Genomic DNA, 13,728 nt, shown 5'->3' with positions numbered 1-13,728 from the left:
TTATTTTAAAGAAAAGCATTTCACGACCACAGACCATGGATATTCAAACTTTTGGTAAGGAAGATTTTTCCCAAAATCTTGTGATCATCTATGGAGAAATAATTGTTTACTTTGACAGTGAAGCCCCTCAAGAATGTTGAAGAGAAGGTTTTAGGAAAGAACACCCAGAGCCATAGTGATGGCAGTGGTAGACTTCTCCCTCTTCACACATGAGGAAAGATTAACAATTTTGGACACACACCTTGTAAAACTGTTCAAAACCACAACTACATTTCTAACCCTAACTTTAAAACTCCTGCTTTTGGGGAGCCAGGATGGCTCAGTCAGTTGAGCGTCTGATTCTTGATTTCAGTTCAGGTCATGATCTCGCGGTTGCTGGGTTTGAGCCCCACGTGGGGCTATGTTCTGATACCAAGAAGTCTGCTTAGAATTCTCCCTCCCTCTCTGCCCCTCTCCTGTTCGCGCTCTCTCTCTCTCTCAAAATAAATAAAAATAAAACTTAAAAAAAAAAGGTTTTAAAATCCCTGCTGTTGGTCACAGAGGCAAGATCACACAATAGAATCTACTGACGTTACAAGTAATAAATTACAAACCTAGGTACCAGACTTAGTGCAATGTCACGTACATATATGTGCTACCTATTAGCATATCTTTGTATATAAAAAAGACACAGTAAACTGACAGGACTGTACCTTTAATAGACAGACTTAAGGATAGCTATTAATAGAAGAACTGTAATATACAATAAAACAAAATAGACTCTTAGGCTGAAAAATTACAAAAGTTTTAAAGATTCTTCAGTAAGTTTATTTTACAAACTTTCTGTGTTTTATGTTTTATTGGCTTAGACTGTTTGAAGAGAAAAATGTATACCATTTTGAACACTGAAGTGTTTATCATTTTACTATGAATTCAGATATACTTTATGTTTATTTCTAACTGACCTTCAAATTGCAGCAGCTCATGAGTTTAGTATAAGTATTCTTGCCACCCCATCCCATCCTGTCATTGAGTCAAAGAGTTCAAGATACATATACAAAACACACACCTAAACAGACACAAGACTTTTGTAAAGTAAACACATTTTTTATAATGTAAATAACTGTTCCTTTTTGGAACTTTCTTTATCCAGTTCAAGTCTTTTCTGAAACTGGGATATTCACACTTATTAGACACAATCTTTATAAAAGCAAAGCATTTATCTCTTTGAAAACTCAAGTAATTCTTGAGAGCAACATGTTTCTTACTGACCTAAAAATAACAGAGTGTGGAAGGCCAAAGAGGAAAAATCACAGAAGAGGACTGGAAAACAATATATTTAATAGTGCACAGAGAAAATTTCTAAGTGTAGATTCTATTGAAAATATTGATATTCAAAGGAATAGCTTTGGACACACTGCCAAAAACTTAGATTTTTCTCAATTAAAACCAAGAGTGTTGATTTATTTAGGAAAATAACATTAAGTCTTTGAAGTAAGAATGAAAGGGTTGTACAATTTAATTTCTATATAAATGATTGTTTGAATATACAAAGTATCAAATATAAACAGTAGTGTAGCAAGAAAATAAATTGGCAGAAATAATTACTCAACCAATAGCAATAATTAAGACCACCATTTGAAAGATCTTCTATACACAAAGAATGAAAAAATATTATTAGGACATTTTACAGCACACAACTGAACTCAATCCTAATTCATTACTATTATACTTCTTTCTTCTTCAGTATTAGTGGACCCACATTATCTCCTGTTAACTCATTGTGTTTATTATGTGAACCATCACAGGCAGGAAACTAGAAAGGAAAAAGAATTACAAGTATTATTTTAAAAATGATTCAATAAGTAGAAATATTTGTGAAATGCTCTTATAAAGAAAGCACATTACTTTGAAAAACAAATCACCAGACAGCTTTCCTAAGTAATGTATATTCTACACCTAACCTAACTGCATTCCAATATCACAGCAAATCTAACAACTTTAAACAGTTAATTTATTATTTGATAAATATTTTAAATAAAAACCTTTGGATTGGTTATTCCAAGAGTCAATACAACAGGCTTAAAGGGGGATCAAAATAATCTCTTGTTTTTTGTGGAGCTCCAAATTAGAGCTCACCTCTTCACTTATTTAAATTTGAAAAGAATGTACAGTTGACCCTTGAACAATACAGGTTAGAACTGTGTGGGTCTACTTAACTGTGGATTTTTTTCTTTTTTGATAAACACAGTATAGTACTGTAAATGAATTTTCTCTTCCTTATTGTTTTCTTACTAACATTTCTTCTCTAGCTTCATTGTAAGAATAAAGTATGTAATATATCTAACATGCAAGATAAATGTTGACTGTTTATGTCATTATTAAGGCTTCTGGCCAACAGTAAGCTAATAAGTTTTGGGGGGAGCCAAAAGTTATACCCAGATTTGACTGTGCCGGTGGTTGGTGCCCCAACCTCCGTGTTCAAGGGTCAACTGTAATTTAAATTCAAAATACATTATTTCATGTTTTCTTACCATGAAACTCACACATATTGTAAAATTTTTGAAAAAATTTTAAAATGAATTTAAAAATATTCACTCATAAGTAACAATAATCAAGATTTTTATATAATTTTTCCTCTGCATTTACTATGTGTATTTCTTTTTTAAAAAACAAAACTGGGATCATACTGTACTGTGCTTTTATTAATTACATCATGCTCTCCTGTCATTAAAATATTCTTTAAAAACATTACTTATAATGGCTTCCTAATATCCCATAATTTGTATTATACCATTCTTTAATCACATTCCCATTATCGGACACCTAGATTATTTCCAAAACTTTGCTATTACAATAAATGTTGTGATGAACATTACTATGCTTAAAACTTCAAATAACCTATGATCAAAGTACTCGAAGAAAACAGATCTCACCACCTACTTATAATACTCATCACTCCATACTTGTTTTTATTATTTCCACATTAAAAATCATCCATAATTATAGCTGCCATTTATTAGCTCATCTATATATAAGGCCCCGTACATATAGCATCTACTAAATCCTAAAAAATGTCTGTGATATTGATATATTATCAGAAAACAAAAAAACAAAAACCTAAAACATCGGAGATTAAAGATTCAGTAACCTGCCCAACCGAAGTCATACTGTAAGTGGCAGACATCAGTTTTGAAAACATCAGATTTCTATTCTTCCTTTTCTAATGTAGGTAAGTATCCACCATAAAATGCAAACTTTAATTTAGGAATATAAATTTTCAGTACTGAATAGTGTGGAAAAATCTTTCATTTCACAGAACCTCAAAACTAAGGATTTAAAAAGCAGAACAATTCTAACTGCACAAAGTTTCAGAGGACGTGCAAGCGGACATCTTACCGTCTTAGACCGCCAACACCTACAATAAGCTGCTTTAGTGAGACACAAATCTTCAATGTTTATTTCATTCACCACTTTGGGATTTTCCTTTTGTATTTTAAGATTAATCAAGCTATCCTTCTGTTGTTTCTTCTTCGGGAGGAATGGACGAACTGCAAGGTAGCCAAGTAGTGCAAGTACACCAAGGAAAGGCAATAACCGAAGCCATTCTGAAACTAAACACGTACAGATTTAACAGTCTGCAGCACTCTTGTAATAGAACTCAAACAGCACGTGTCATGCTTAAGTTATTCTTTACCTATGCTTTACTTCTCACATTAATTTCTTATCTATAAGTCTATGAACAAATAACAAAGTCAAGCCACCTATATCTAAGACCACTATGTTTGATTTGTGAGCTAACTGAAGAGTTGTGAAACTGGAACACAAAGTTTTGAGAAATGTATCTTATATCAAGTATCCTATTTCATTATCCCTGACCCCGCCCTCCAAGACAGTACTGAGTGCTCCACAAGGCATTTAATGAACACTTAGGGAATAAGAGGCATCTAACAATGAGAACACCAAGTATATTTGTGCTTATCTTTATTTTTATTTCAGGAATAACAATCATCATAATTACAAACAAAATTCAATGTGTGATATATTTTATAGGTTTAGAAAACATTTCCACCATGTCTAAAATCATACAACAGAATACCCAAGAATATTTTTTTAATGTTTATTTATTTTTGAGAGGGAGAGACAAAGCGTGAGAGGTGGAGGAGAGAGAGGGAGACACAGAATCTGAAGCAGCTCTGAGCTGTCAGCATAGAGCCTGATGTGGGGCTTGAACTCATGGACCACAAGATCATGACTTGCACTGAAGTTGGATGCTCAACCAACTGAGCCACCCAGGCACCCCGGAATACCCAAGAATATTTTACCGTTGATTTAGAATTTCAGACAGAACATGTCTTCAATGCTTTAATTTACATTTTTGGTAAGACACAGTAATTCCTAAAGAAATGTTATCTAAAAGCTACTATTTTAAAGAACTAATTAAAATTTTCATACACTGAATGTTCTCATTATTAGATACCTCTTATTCCCTAAGTGTTCATTAAATGCCTTGTGGAGCACTCAGTACCTTCTTGGAGGGCAGGGTCAGGGAATATTAAGTAATATAAATAAAATGGTCCCTATGTCTATGAAGACAAACACATAAGGAAACCAAGATAAACATTTCAGCATGCACTCATCAAATGTTGGTTAGTGCCCTCCCTCTTCGGGTCTCTGTAGAGAATCCTTTCTGTTCTTAAATGTGATCATTTGACAATCTTCACTGAGTACTTACCTGATATCTTGCTCAGCACTATGTAAAAATCGCTTAGTCAAGAAAGAGAGAAAAACTAAAGATGTGCCAAGGCATGCTAATTAATGTTAGTAATAGACTATGCTAAGAGTACCACTGTATTATCTTATTTAACTCTGTTAAGCTGTGTTAGCTTAAAACAGCTGTATTTGGAGGGTACCACTATTATTCCCATTTTCATGTGGGTAAACTGCAGCTCCATAAGGAGGTTTAGTTCAGGACAATAAATCCAGTCTAGTTCTCAATCATGATAAATAAAATCCAACAAATTTAAAATTTCATCTGTCCTTCTCTTGGTAAGACTATAATATAATTGTTCTTACACTTAACTATTAAAGAAAAAAATTTTAATTTTTAATGTTTATTTATTTATTGCAAGTACACGTGCAAGAGAGAGAGGGAGAGAGAGAAAATCCCAAGCAGGTTCCGCGCTGTCAGAACAGAGCCTGATGCAATGTGGGGCTTGATATCACCAACTGGGAGATCATCACCTGTGCAGAAATCAAGAGCTGGATGCTTAACTGACTGACCCATCCAGATGCCCCAAGATAATTTTAGATTATAATAAGAGCTATGAAGGAAACAAACAGAATGATAAAAGAAAGAAAAAGATTATCCTAAGGACCAAGCAGGATAGGATGACTCCAACTTTCGGTAAGGAAGTCAGGAAGGAAAAACAGATCTTTAGGTCAAGACCTAAAGACAAGAAGGTGGGGGGCTCAAAGACTTGAGAAAAAAACTTTCAAGGCACAAGAGTACATGTAAAAGAAGCTTCCAATTTCACAGGATTGTTGGGAGGAGCGAATGAAGTTGGAAACCACTAGAAAAAGTACAGAACACTATGTGAAAGAAAGCTACTAATACATTCTGCCCTGAAACTACAGTTATGTAAATATCTGTCTCCTCCCCAACTCCTGGTCCTCTAACAGAGACTTATATAAACCAAGACTTCAATTAATTTTAACTGAATTGAGTCTGTACTCCATTACACTGACATTTAAGATAACTCCTACTAGGTATGCACTTGTTTGCCTTTATTCAAGGCCTATGAATGATAACAGTGTAAGGTGACAAATAAGAATTCTGTTTAAAATATTTAAGAAAAAAACTTTAAGCACCCTCAAGAAATATAAACCTCATAGACAGATCAGGTGATAAGACAGGTGAAGATACAAAAATTACAAGACACAGTTCCTACCCCGAAGAAGCTTTTCACCTAGTATGGACTACAGATCTATAAGAAAAGAATTAAGTACTGTATGGTATGTGCAATTATAAATAAGACAGAAGACATGATTAACTCTGCAGGGATGAGCAAAGGCTTTTACATAGAGGTTGGCACCTAACCAGGTTTCTGAAAGATGAATAAGACTATAGGAGTCCACTATGCTGACCGCTCAGAGCCTGGAGCCTGCTTTGGATTCTGTGTCTCCATCTTTCCCCCCTTTCCCACTTGCGTGCATTCCTCTCTCTCAAAAATAAACATCAAAGAAAAAATTTTTTAAAAAGACTATAGGAGTCCATAGGCTTATGGGAGGGGGAGCTACCTTTCACACAGAAGAAACAGCATAAGCAAAGGCACAAAGATACAATGTGCATAAAAAGTTGGGGGAAGTAAGCACAACAATATTGCTGGAATATGATGAAATAGGAGAGGGACTGTAGAAGTGGTCAGGTGCCAGATGATAAAAATCAATAGGTAGGTAATAATCTACCCTGTACATAAAAGGTAAACCACCGATATTAAGAATATCACTGCATATTAATGTAACTGGAAAGCTGTTCATTTATGAAATCAGATGGAATTAAGGTATCAGATGGACGATGGACTAGTGGAGAGACAGAGGGAAGGGCAGAGAGGGATGTTAGTGGGAGGGCAAGAGGCAAGACAATCTGTTAGAATTCCACTGAAATAATTCCCCCCAAAATAATGCAAGTTTAAACTAAGGCAGTAGCCATTAAAGCAGAGGACAAATGGAACCCCCAAAACTGCCTGAACGGTGTATGTGTGCATGCATTTTTTGAGGAGACAGTCTGATGCTTTTACTGGGATCACAGAGCAGGTCTGTGATCAATCTTCACATACCTTGAAACTTAAGAACCATTAACTCAAGTAGTAAAATCAATAGGATTAGGTGAGTGATCAAGTATGGAGCATAAATGGAGGAGGTGAGGGTCCTTCATGATTCCCAGATTTCTGGTTTCATTATCTGGATGAATGGAGATACTGGTCTCTAATTCAAAAACAAAACAAAACAGAACATAACAAGGGCAGTTTTAAGCAGCAAGAGACCAGTGAAGTGTTGTAGAAGAAAGGGAAAAATATGAAGGAAAATATTCCTTAAAGAATATAAGGGAGAGACTAAAGGTCAACAGTTAAAAGCAAAAAATTAGGAATACTGAAGGATTGCATAAGTCATAGCTTTCTTTGAAACAGTGAAATAGTCTAATGTGGAAGTTGCTCTTCAGAGCCTAAAAGATGCCATCTCTCGGGGCACCTGGGTGGCTCAGTTGATTAAGCATCCAACTCTTGATTTCAGCTCAGGTCATGATCTCACAGTTTGTGGGATTGAGCCCCATGTCATGCTCTGCACTGACAGCACAGAGCCTGCCTGGGATTCTGTCTCCCTCTCTCTACCCCTACCTCTCTCTCTTGCTCTCTCAAAAATAAACAAACATTAAAAAAAAAAAAAAAAAGATGCCAACTCTCTCTGCTCTGCCAGAAAGACAAGAAAGATAAAGAAAAGATATCACTGAGAGACCTACAAGGGAAGTGGTTTACTAAGGGATAGCTTTGTTTCATTTAGGGTAAGGAGGTACATATATGAAAAATTATCAAGTAGACAAGCTAGGGAGCACCTGGGTGGCTCAGTCTGTTAAGTGTCAGACTTTGGCTCAGGTCACAATCTCACGGTTCATGTGTTCGAGCCCCACATCGGGCTCTGTGCTGACAGCTCAGAGCCTGGAGCCTGCTTCAGATTCTGTGTCTCCCTCTCTCTCTGCCCCTCCCCTGCTTGTGCTCTCTCTCAAAAAAAAAAAAAAAAAAAAAAAAAAAAAAAAATTAAAAAAAAGTTTTTTAATAAAAAAAGTAGACAAGCCAGGAGTAGAAGATAACAGTGTGAGAGAAGATCAGGGGTTATGGGATGGGGTAAGTATTTTTGGCTGTAATTAAATCAAGGAGATGGCTGACCTCAACATTCAATCCACTAAAAACATACCCAGTTAGGCAACATTTTGATTATTCATTTGAATGTAAAAGGCTTGAATTTCCTTAAATTTTTTCCTTTACTTCAAATTTTTCACTTCAGAAAGATTTTCTTCCTCTACCAGTGAATTTCTCCTATTTCCAATTTTTTTAAATCACCTGTTTCTAAGTTAAAAACAAAAATTAGGGGTGCCCGGGTGGCTGAGTCGGTTAAGTATCTGACTTTGGCTCAGTTCATGATCTCGCCATCTGTGAGTTCAAGCCCCACGTCAGGCTCTGTACTGATCGCTCAGAGCCTAGAGCCTGCTTCAGATTCTGTGCCTCATTCTCTCTCTGTCCCTTGCCCACTCATGTTCTGTCTCTGTCTCTCTCTCAAAAATAATTAATAAAACATTTTTAAAAAACCACACTAATACTAAAATACCAAGCAGGATTCTAATATGCATTTTGCAATATTCTATTTCCCACTATTAAGATAAACAACAAATAGACTAAGAAGGTAGAGTAAAAGAACCAGTACCATCAGACAAACAAAACATACACAGAAAAGAACATTTCAAAGCAACCTGAGTAGCAAGCAATTTTAACATAAATTTTTTTTAAGTTTAAATGCTGTTAAAAGAAGGTATAGTATCTCCTTAGAGAAAAAGAATGTGGCTTAAGACAGGGCAGATTCAAGACAGGCTACAGGGGCTCCTGGGTGGCTCAGCTGGTTAAGCATCAGACTGTTGATTTCGGCTCAGGTCATGATCTTGCTGTCATGAGACTGAAACCCATGTAGGGCTCCGCGCTGGGAACTGAGCCTGCTTAAGATTCTCTCTCTCCCTCTCTGTGCCCCTCCCCCACTTGCATACACTCTCTCTGAAAATAAACCCTATTACACCCTATTCCTGACCAAGATATATAATCAAATACTATGATAAAAACATTTGTAAAAGTACAATATAGATACACATGGCTCTCGATGAGGAACTATATTCTAAGAAACTAGGACAGACTTTTTTCCCTTCTCAAAATGTGGCATATAATGATATTATAAAAATAATATTGGCAACTTGGCTGCTGATACTTTAATAACAGATTTTCTTGTGTACCGTTTATAGGTTAAGACACAGAAATGATTTCTATTTCTGGACTGTAAAAAGAGAAAAGTAAAATCTTTTCAATGGATGGTTTTACTATTACCACTCAAAACCTAATACAGACTGTTCAGGACCAAAATCCAATAGAATGAAATTAATGATCAATTTAAAAATCTTTTTTCCATTCATTATTATGAATAGAACAGTGTCTCAGTGTCCAGAACATTTCCTGGACCAAGTCCTCAATAAATACCTGATGACCTGAGAAAATTTACACTGCAAGGTAGTTAGATGGCAGAAAATGTTTTAATGAGGCTGAAATTGTTCCCCACAAAGCCTAGTATAATCTTTAAATCTTTAATTACACTAACTTTTAAATATAGTTGGTCTAACTAGGAAGAGGGGAAAAAACTTTTGTAACTTATAGTAACTATGTAAATATCTTCCCAAATTCTCAAAAACAGTTTCCTAAAATAAAATTCTTTAATCTTTTAGAAATAACTTTTATTATTTACGTTATTATTAATAAATGCAACTTTCTAGTTTGAACTTATTTCTTATACATTCCTACTGAGAAACCTCACCTTTTGTTCATTTCTTTAAAAAAAAAAAAAGAGATACATTTTACATACAAGAAAATAAACAGATCTCAGGTGTTTAGCTCTCAGTTGTGACAAACATACCCCAGCAGCCTCTACTGAAAATATGTAAAAACATGCAAAATCCTCCATCACCCAAGAAAGTATTCTTCTGCCCTTAGAAGTCTATCCTTCCACCACTGATGTCTATCACTAAAGCTTTTTCACTCAACATAAAGTTTTTGAGATTCATCCAGTGGAACAGTAATTCATTCCTTTTTATTGCTAACCAGTATTCCACTTTGAGTATACTATAATTTGTTTATCCACTCTCTTGTTGTCAGATATTCGGGTTGCTTCCAGTTTGGAACTATTATAAATAAGGCTACTATAAAACATGCTTGTAGAAGTGTTCTTGTGGATATAGGTTTTCAACTCTGTTCCACTTGTAAATTCTTTGTTCAAAAGTGGCCCTTTCTGGATAAACAGAGCTAATGCTTTTGATGCTGTCAGCTCTGACATGTTTGTGTTACTCTGGAAAGAATATTATGATGGTCTTGGGAGTCACTGCCTTGTCTTTAGGAGCAAAACCATTATTTTTCAAAGAACCAAACAGGGTCAAGAAGGGCAAAGCTATATGTTCAAAGTTTCATAGCAAGCTTTTAAATCCAGAAGCAAACTGTTTCTGACTTTCGAATAGGAAGATTTTATTGTTGTTGTCATGCTTTAAAAGTTTACACAACAGGGAAAGTTTTTTTTAAAGGTCAAAGTATTGGAATAGACTATACTTCCAAGCAATATACAAACTTACTTTAAAAGCCTCACTGTTAAAAATGTGACCTAAATAAAAATAGATAAGTTGTTTCTCATAGATAAGGACTGTCTGTAAATAGTGTATGGTGATTAAGGATCTCCAAGTGTTTACTAAGAATGCAGAGTCATCATGAGACAGTCTATTGCTTTAAAAAACCACTAGATCTAAATAGGGAAGAAAAAACAGGCAAAAATAATATAAACTGTAACTTTGTTTGCTCTAGTTTTCACAGATAGAAAATGCAAACACTTTTGGTCTCCTAGACATTTTTTAAAAAAAATTTTAATGTTTATTTATTTTTGAGAGAGACAGAGTGTGAGTGGGGGAGGGTCAGAGAGAGAGAGGGAGACACAGAATCCCAAGCAGGCTCCAGGCTCAGAGCTGTCAGCACAGAGCCCGATGTAGGGCTCGAACCCACCAATCATGAGCTTATGACCTGAGCCGAAGTCCAACACTCAATTGACTAAGCCACCAAGGCACCCCTGGTCTCCTAGACATTTTAACAATTGCTGAAAAGTTATCTTTCAGGTTTTTGACTCAACAGAAGTCTAAGTATGGATTCTGTAAGTAGCTCAATCAAGACAGATGTAATTAGCTACTAAAATCTACTCTGAAGGGGAGACAAAGAGTGGAAATTGGTCATTGGAAATTTTCTTCCATAGTGCTCCAAAACAGATTCTGCAACTATTATATTGTCACCGTCCAGTATGAAACAGACTATCTCAATTTTTCATAGAGCAATTATTACAAACATGTTAATGTTTCCTAATAAACAATACAATGAGAACTAAAGTGTAGACACATTGTAATGGAACTTAAATATATGTTTTTAAGATACTTATCAGAGTTATCACTATTTCTGAGAATCAGTCCTCACTTTAAATATTTAACAGCTTTGAAGAAGTTACTATGTATTATTGATTTAAGGGGGAAAAGGTTTTTGAGTTTCCTTAATGCCTTTAATAGAAATTAAATATTTGTTGACAGCGGAAATCTTTAAGGCAAAAATAAAAACAAAGAAAACTTCTAAAATCTAGCCACTAAATAAAACATCATACTTTCTATCTGCTCCAACTATATTCTATTCACAAAAAATTGAAACTAATATAAAACCAAATGTCACAAAATGATCATATTCTTTATTACCACTTTGGTGCATACATTCAAGGGTATAATAAAAGGAGAAAAACTAACAATTGGTATAGGGCTACTTAACCACTGAATATTACAAATAAAATATATATACACGCAAACATTCCAAATTTCCAACTGCAGGGGAATGGTTAAGCCTACCATGATGTTACTCTAAAAGAAAACTATACAGTTGTTAGAAAGAAGATGAACACGTTAAAATATATAAAGTTCTAAAGTAAAAGCAATGATACAGGGTTTAAAAAAGCCAAAATTGTATACAACTGATGAAAATCCATCAGAATAGGATCAAAAGAAGACTTTGATGTTTATAAATACTTGATTTGACACATTTTTTTCACTTTATGTTATTTTTATGCGGCTTTGGATGTTTAGATATTTCTTCTTAATAACCGTTAATTATTCGGTTACTATACTTTCTATTTAATTACATGCTTTCAGGGGCACCTGGGTGCCTCAGTTGGTTAAGTAGTTAAGCATCCGACTTTGGCTCAGGTCATGATCTCACAGTTTGTGAGTTCAAGCCCCACATCTGGCTAAGGTCAGTGTGGATCCTGCTTCTGGTTCTCTTTCCCCTTCCCTCTCCCCCTTGAAATAAACCTAAAAAAAAAAAAAAAAAAATACATGCTTCCGATCAAACCGTAATTCAAACAATCTCTAGATTTGGAATGTCACCCAGTTCACCCCATCTAAATCTATTACTGGACTACCTCATTTTTTAAATACTATCCTTTTTTAGGGATAGTATTCTCTTAAAAAACAACCAAACAAACACCTTCCCTGTATTAGGAGGTTAAATTCATCTCCCAATAATCTTCACTGATTTGGTCCTAGTTCTGTCTTTTGGTCTACACAGAATAAATGTTATTCTTCCACCAGTAAACCTTCAGCTACCATAAAACTCCAGACTGCTCCAGGCTAAACAACTCTATCTCAAAATTGTCTTCATGAATCATGTTTCATTCCCTGACATTGAAGACGTATGAGTTCAAAGTTTGACGAATCAATATGGTTTTTGTTTTTTTCTCTCACCACCCTGATCAGTCTCAGTCTGGTTTACAAATATTCCACTTACAACGTAACACTCCCAACAATGTCTCCCAAGTGTTGACTGCATTCTAGAAATTTTCGTCCTTTTGATGTGAAATCCTGAATTGTGGGTTCTTTTCTTGTAGAGGAAGGATCTAAGTACAGAAAGTTATATACACTCATTAAATTTCACTTTCTAAAATCTGGTCCATCATACTAGCCTTTGAACACCTTTTGGCTAACTGATCTTTCCTCAAGTTGCCTCCAGGCCCATAGTAACGGAGTTGGCCTAAAATGCCCCGGGGTAGTTCAAGTCTTCCCTATGGGAATGGAGGCTACTCTCCAATTTTGTTACCAAATAAAACTGCCATACACATATTGCGTGCCTGTTTCTCTCCCACGCACACACAACCTGTGAGTAAAACAGCGCCGAGAGCTGGAAATGCCTAATTCACAGCACCTTAGATAGCTATGACTTTAAAATAAAAAGCACACTGCAGTGACCGATGGAGATGAAAAATATGGGCCCGCCACAAATTCAGCACCTCCTCTGCAAAACCCTGGTCCCCCGTCACAGAAGAACACGGCAGAGCCACCAGGACAAGGACGGAAGGACGGAAGCCCCCAAGAACCCACAGGAGGAATCACTCGCGCTCCACGGCGGCTGCGCCAGCGCTCGCCCCCGCCCTCTGCGCGCAGGGTCACGGGGTAACGTGCCACTCGCCAAGCCCCGCCCCGTCCCTTAGCCCGAGGATGTTTAGACCACCCCCGACTCCCACCTTGAGAAACTTGCAAGGACAGGGACTGACTGAAGGCGAGGGTTACCTGTGAGACGGGCGAACCCGGTAATGCTCTCGGGGACAGGGAGCCGCTTTAGATAGGCGGGGAGCTGCACCTTCACGATACGGGCCACGCTCTCCAGCACCATCCTCGCGAGCAGCGTCCACTCCCCTCTGAGACCGCGCCGCTCTCCGGCCAAGCTGCCGCGCCTGCGCCGAGAGGAGAAGCGGCCGGCGGGCGTTGCGGCCTGGGTCCCGCGGCCTGCAGGAGGGGGCGGCGCTGGGGGCCCCCGGGGGAGAGGTGACCTGCTGGGCGCCGATTGGCAGCGGGCGAATGACGTGCGCGCCCCGCGGACG

General features: G+C 36.8%; 1 protein-coding gene across 1 annotated transcript; it reads right to left on the bottom strand.

Annotated features, from left to right (window-relative positions):
* Window positions 1-678: 678 nt before the first annotated feature.
* CISD2 (CDGSH iron sulfur domain 2) lies at window positions 679-13,526 on the bottom strand. The gene is made up of 3 exons (XM_060654540.2): window positions 13,418-13,526; window positions 3,379-3,593; window positions 679-1,795 (listed from the first exon to the last, which is right to left on the bottom strand). The coding sequence occupies exons 1-3, from the start codon at window positions 13,518-13,520 to the stop codon at window positions 1,706-1,708; spliced, it is 408 nt and encodes a 135-aa protein (XP_060510523.1). The 5' UTR covers window positions 13,521-13,526; the 3' UTR covers window positions 679-1,705.
* Between the last annotated feature and the right edge of the window lie 202 nt (window positions 13,527-13,728).

This window comes from Panthera onca, chromosome B1 (assembly GCF_046562875.1).
Source record: "Panthera onca isolate mPanOnc1 chromosome B1, mPanOnc1 haplotype 2, whole genome shotgun sequence".
Classification (NCBI taxonomy): Eukaryota; Metazoa; Chordata; class Mammalia; order Carnivora; family Felidae; genus Panthera; species Panthera onca.
The sequence above is the reverse complement of the archived record's forward strand: the minus strand, read 5'-3'. Positions and strand labels throughout refer to the sequence as shown.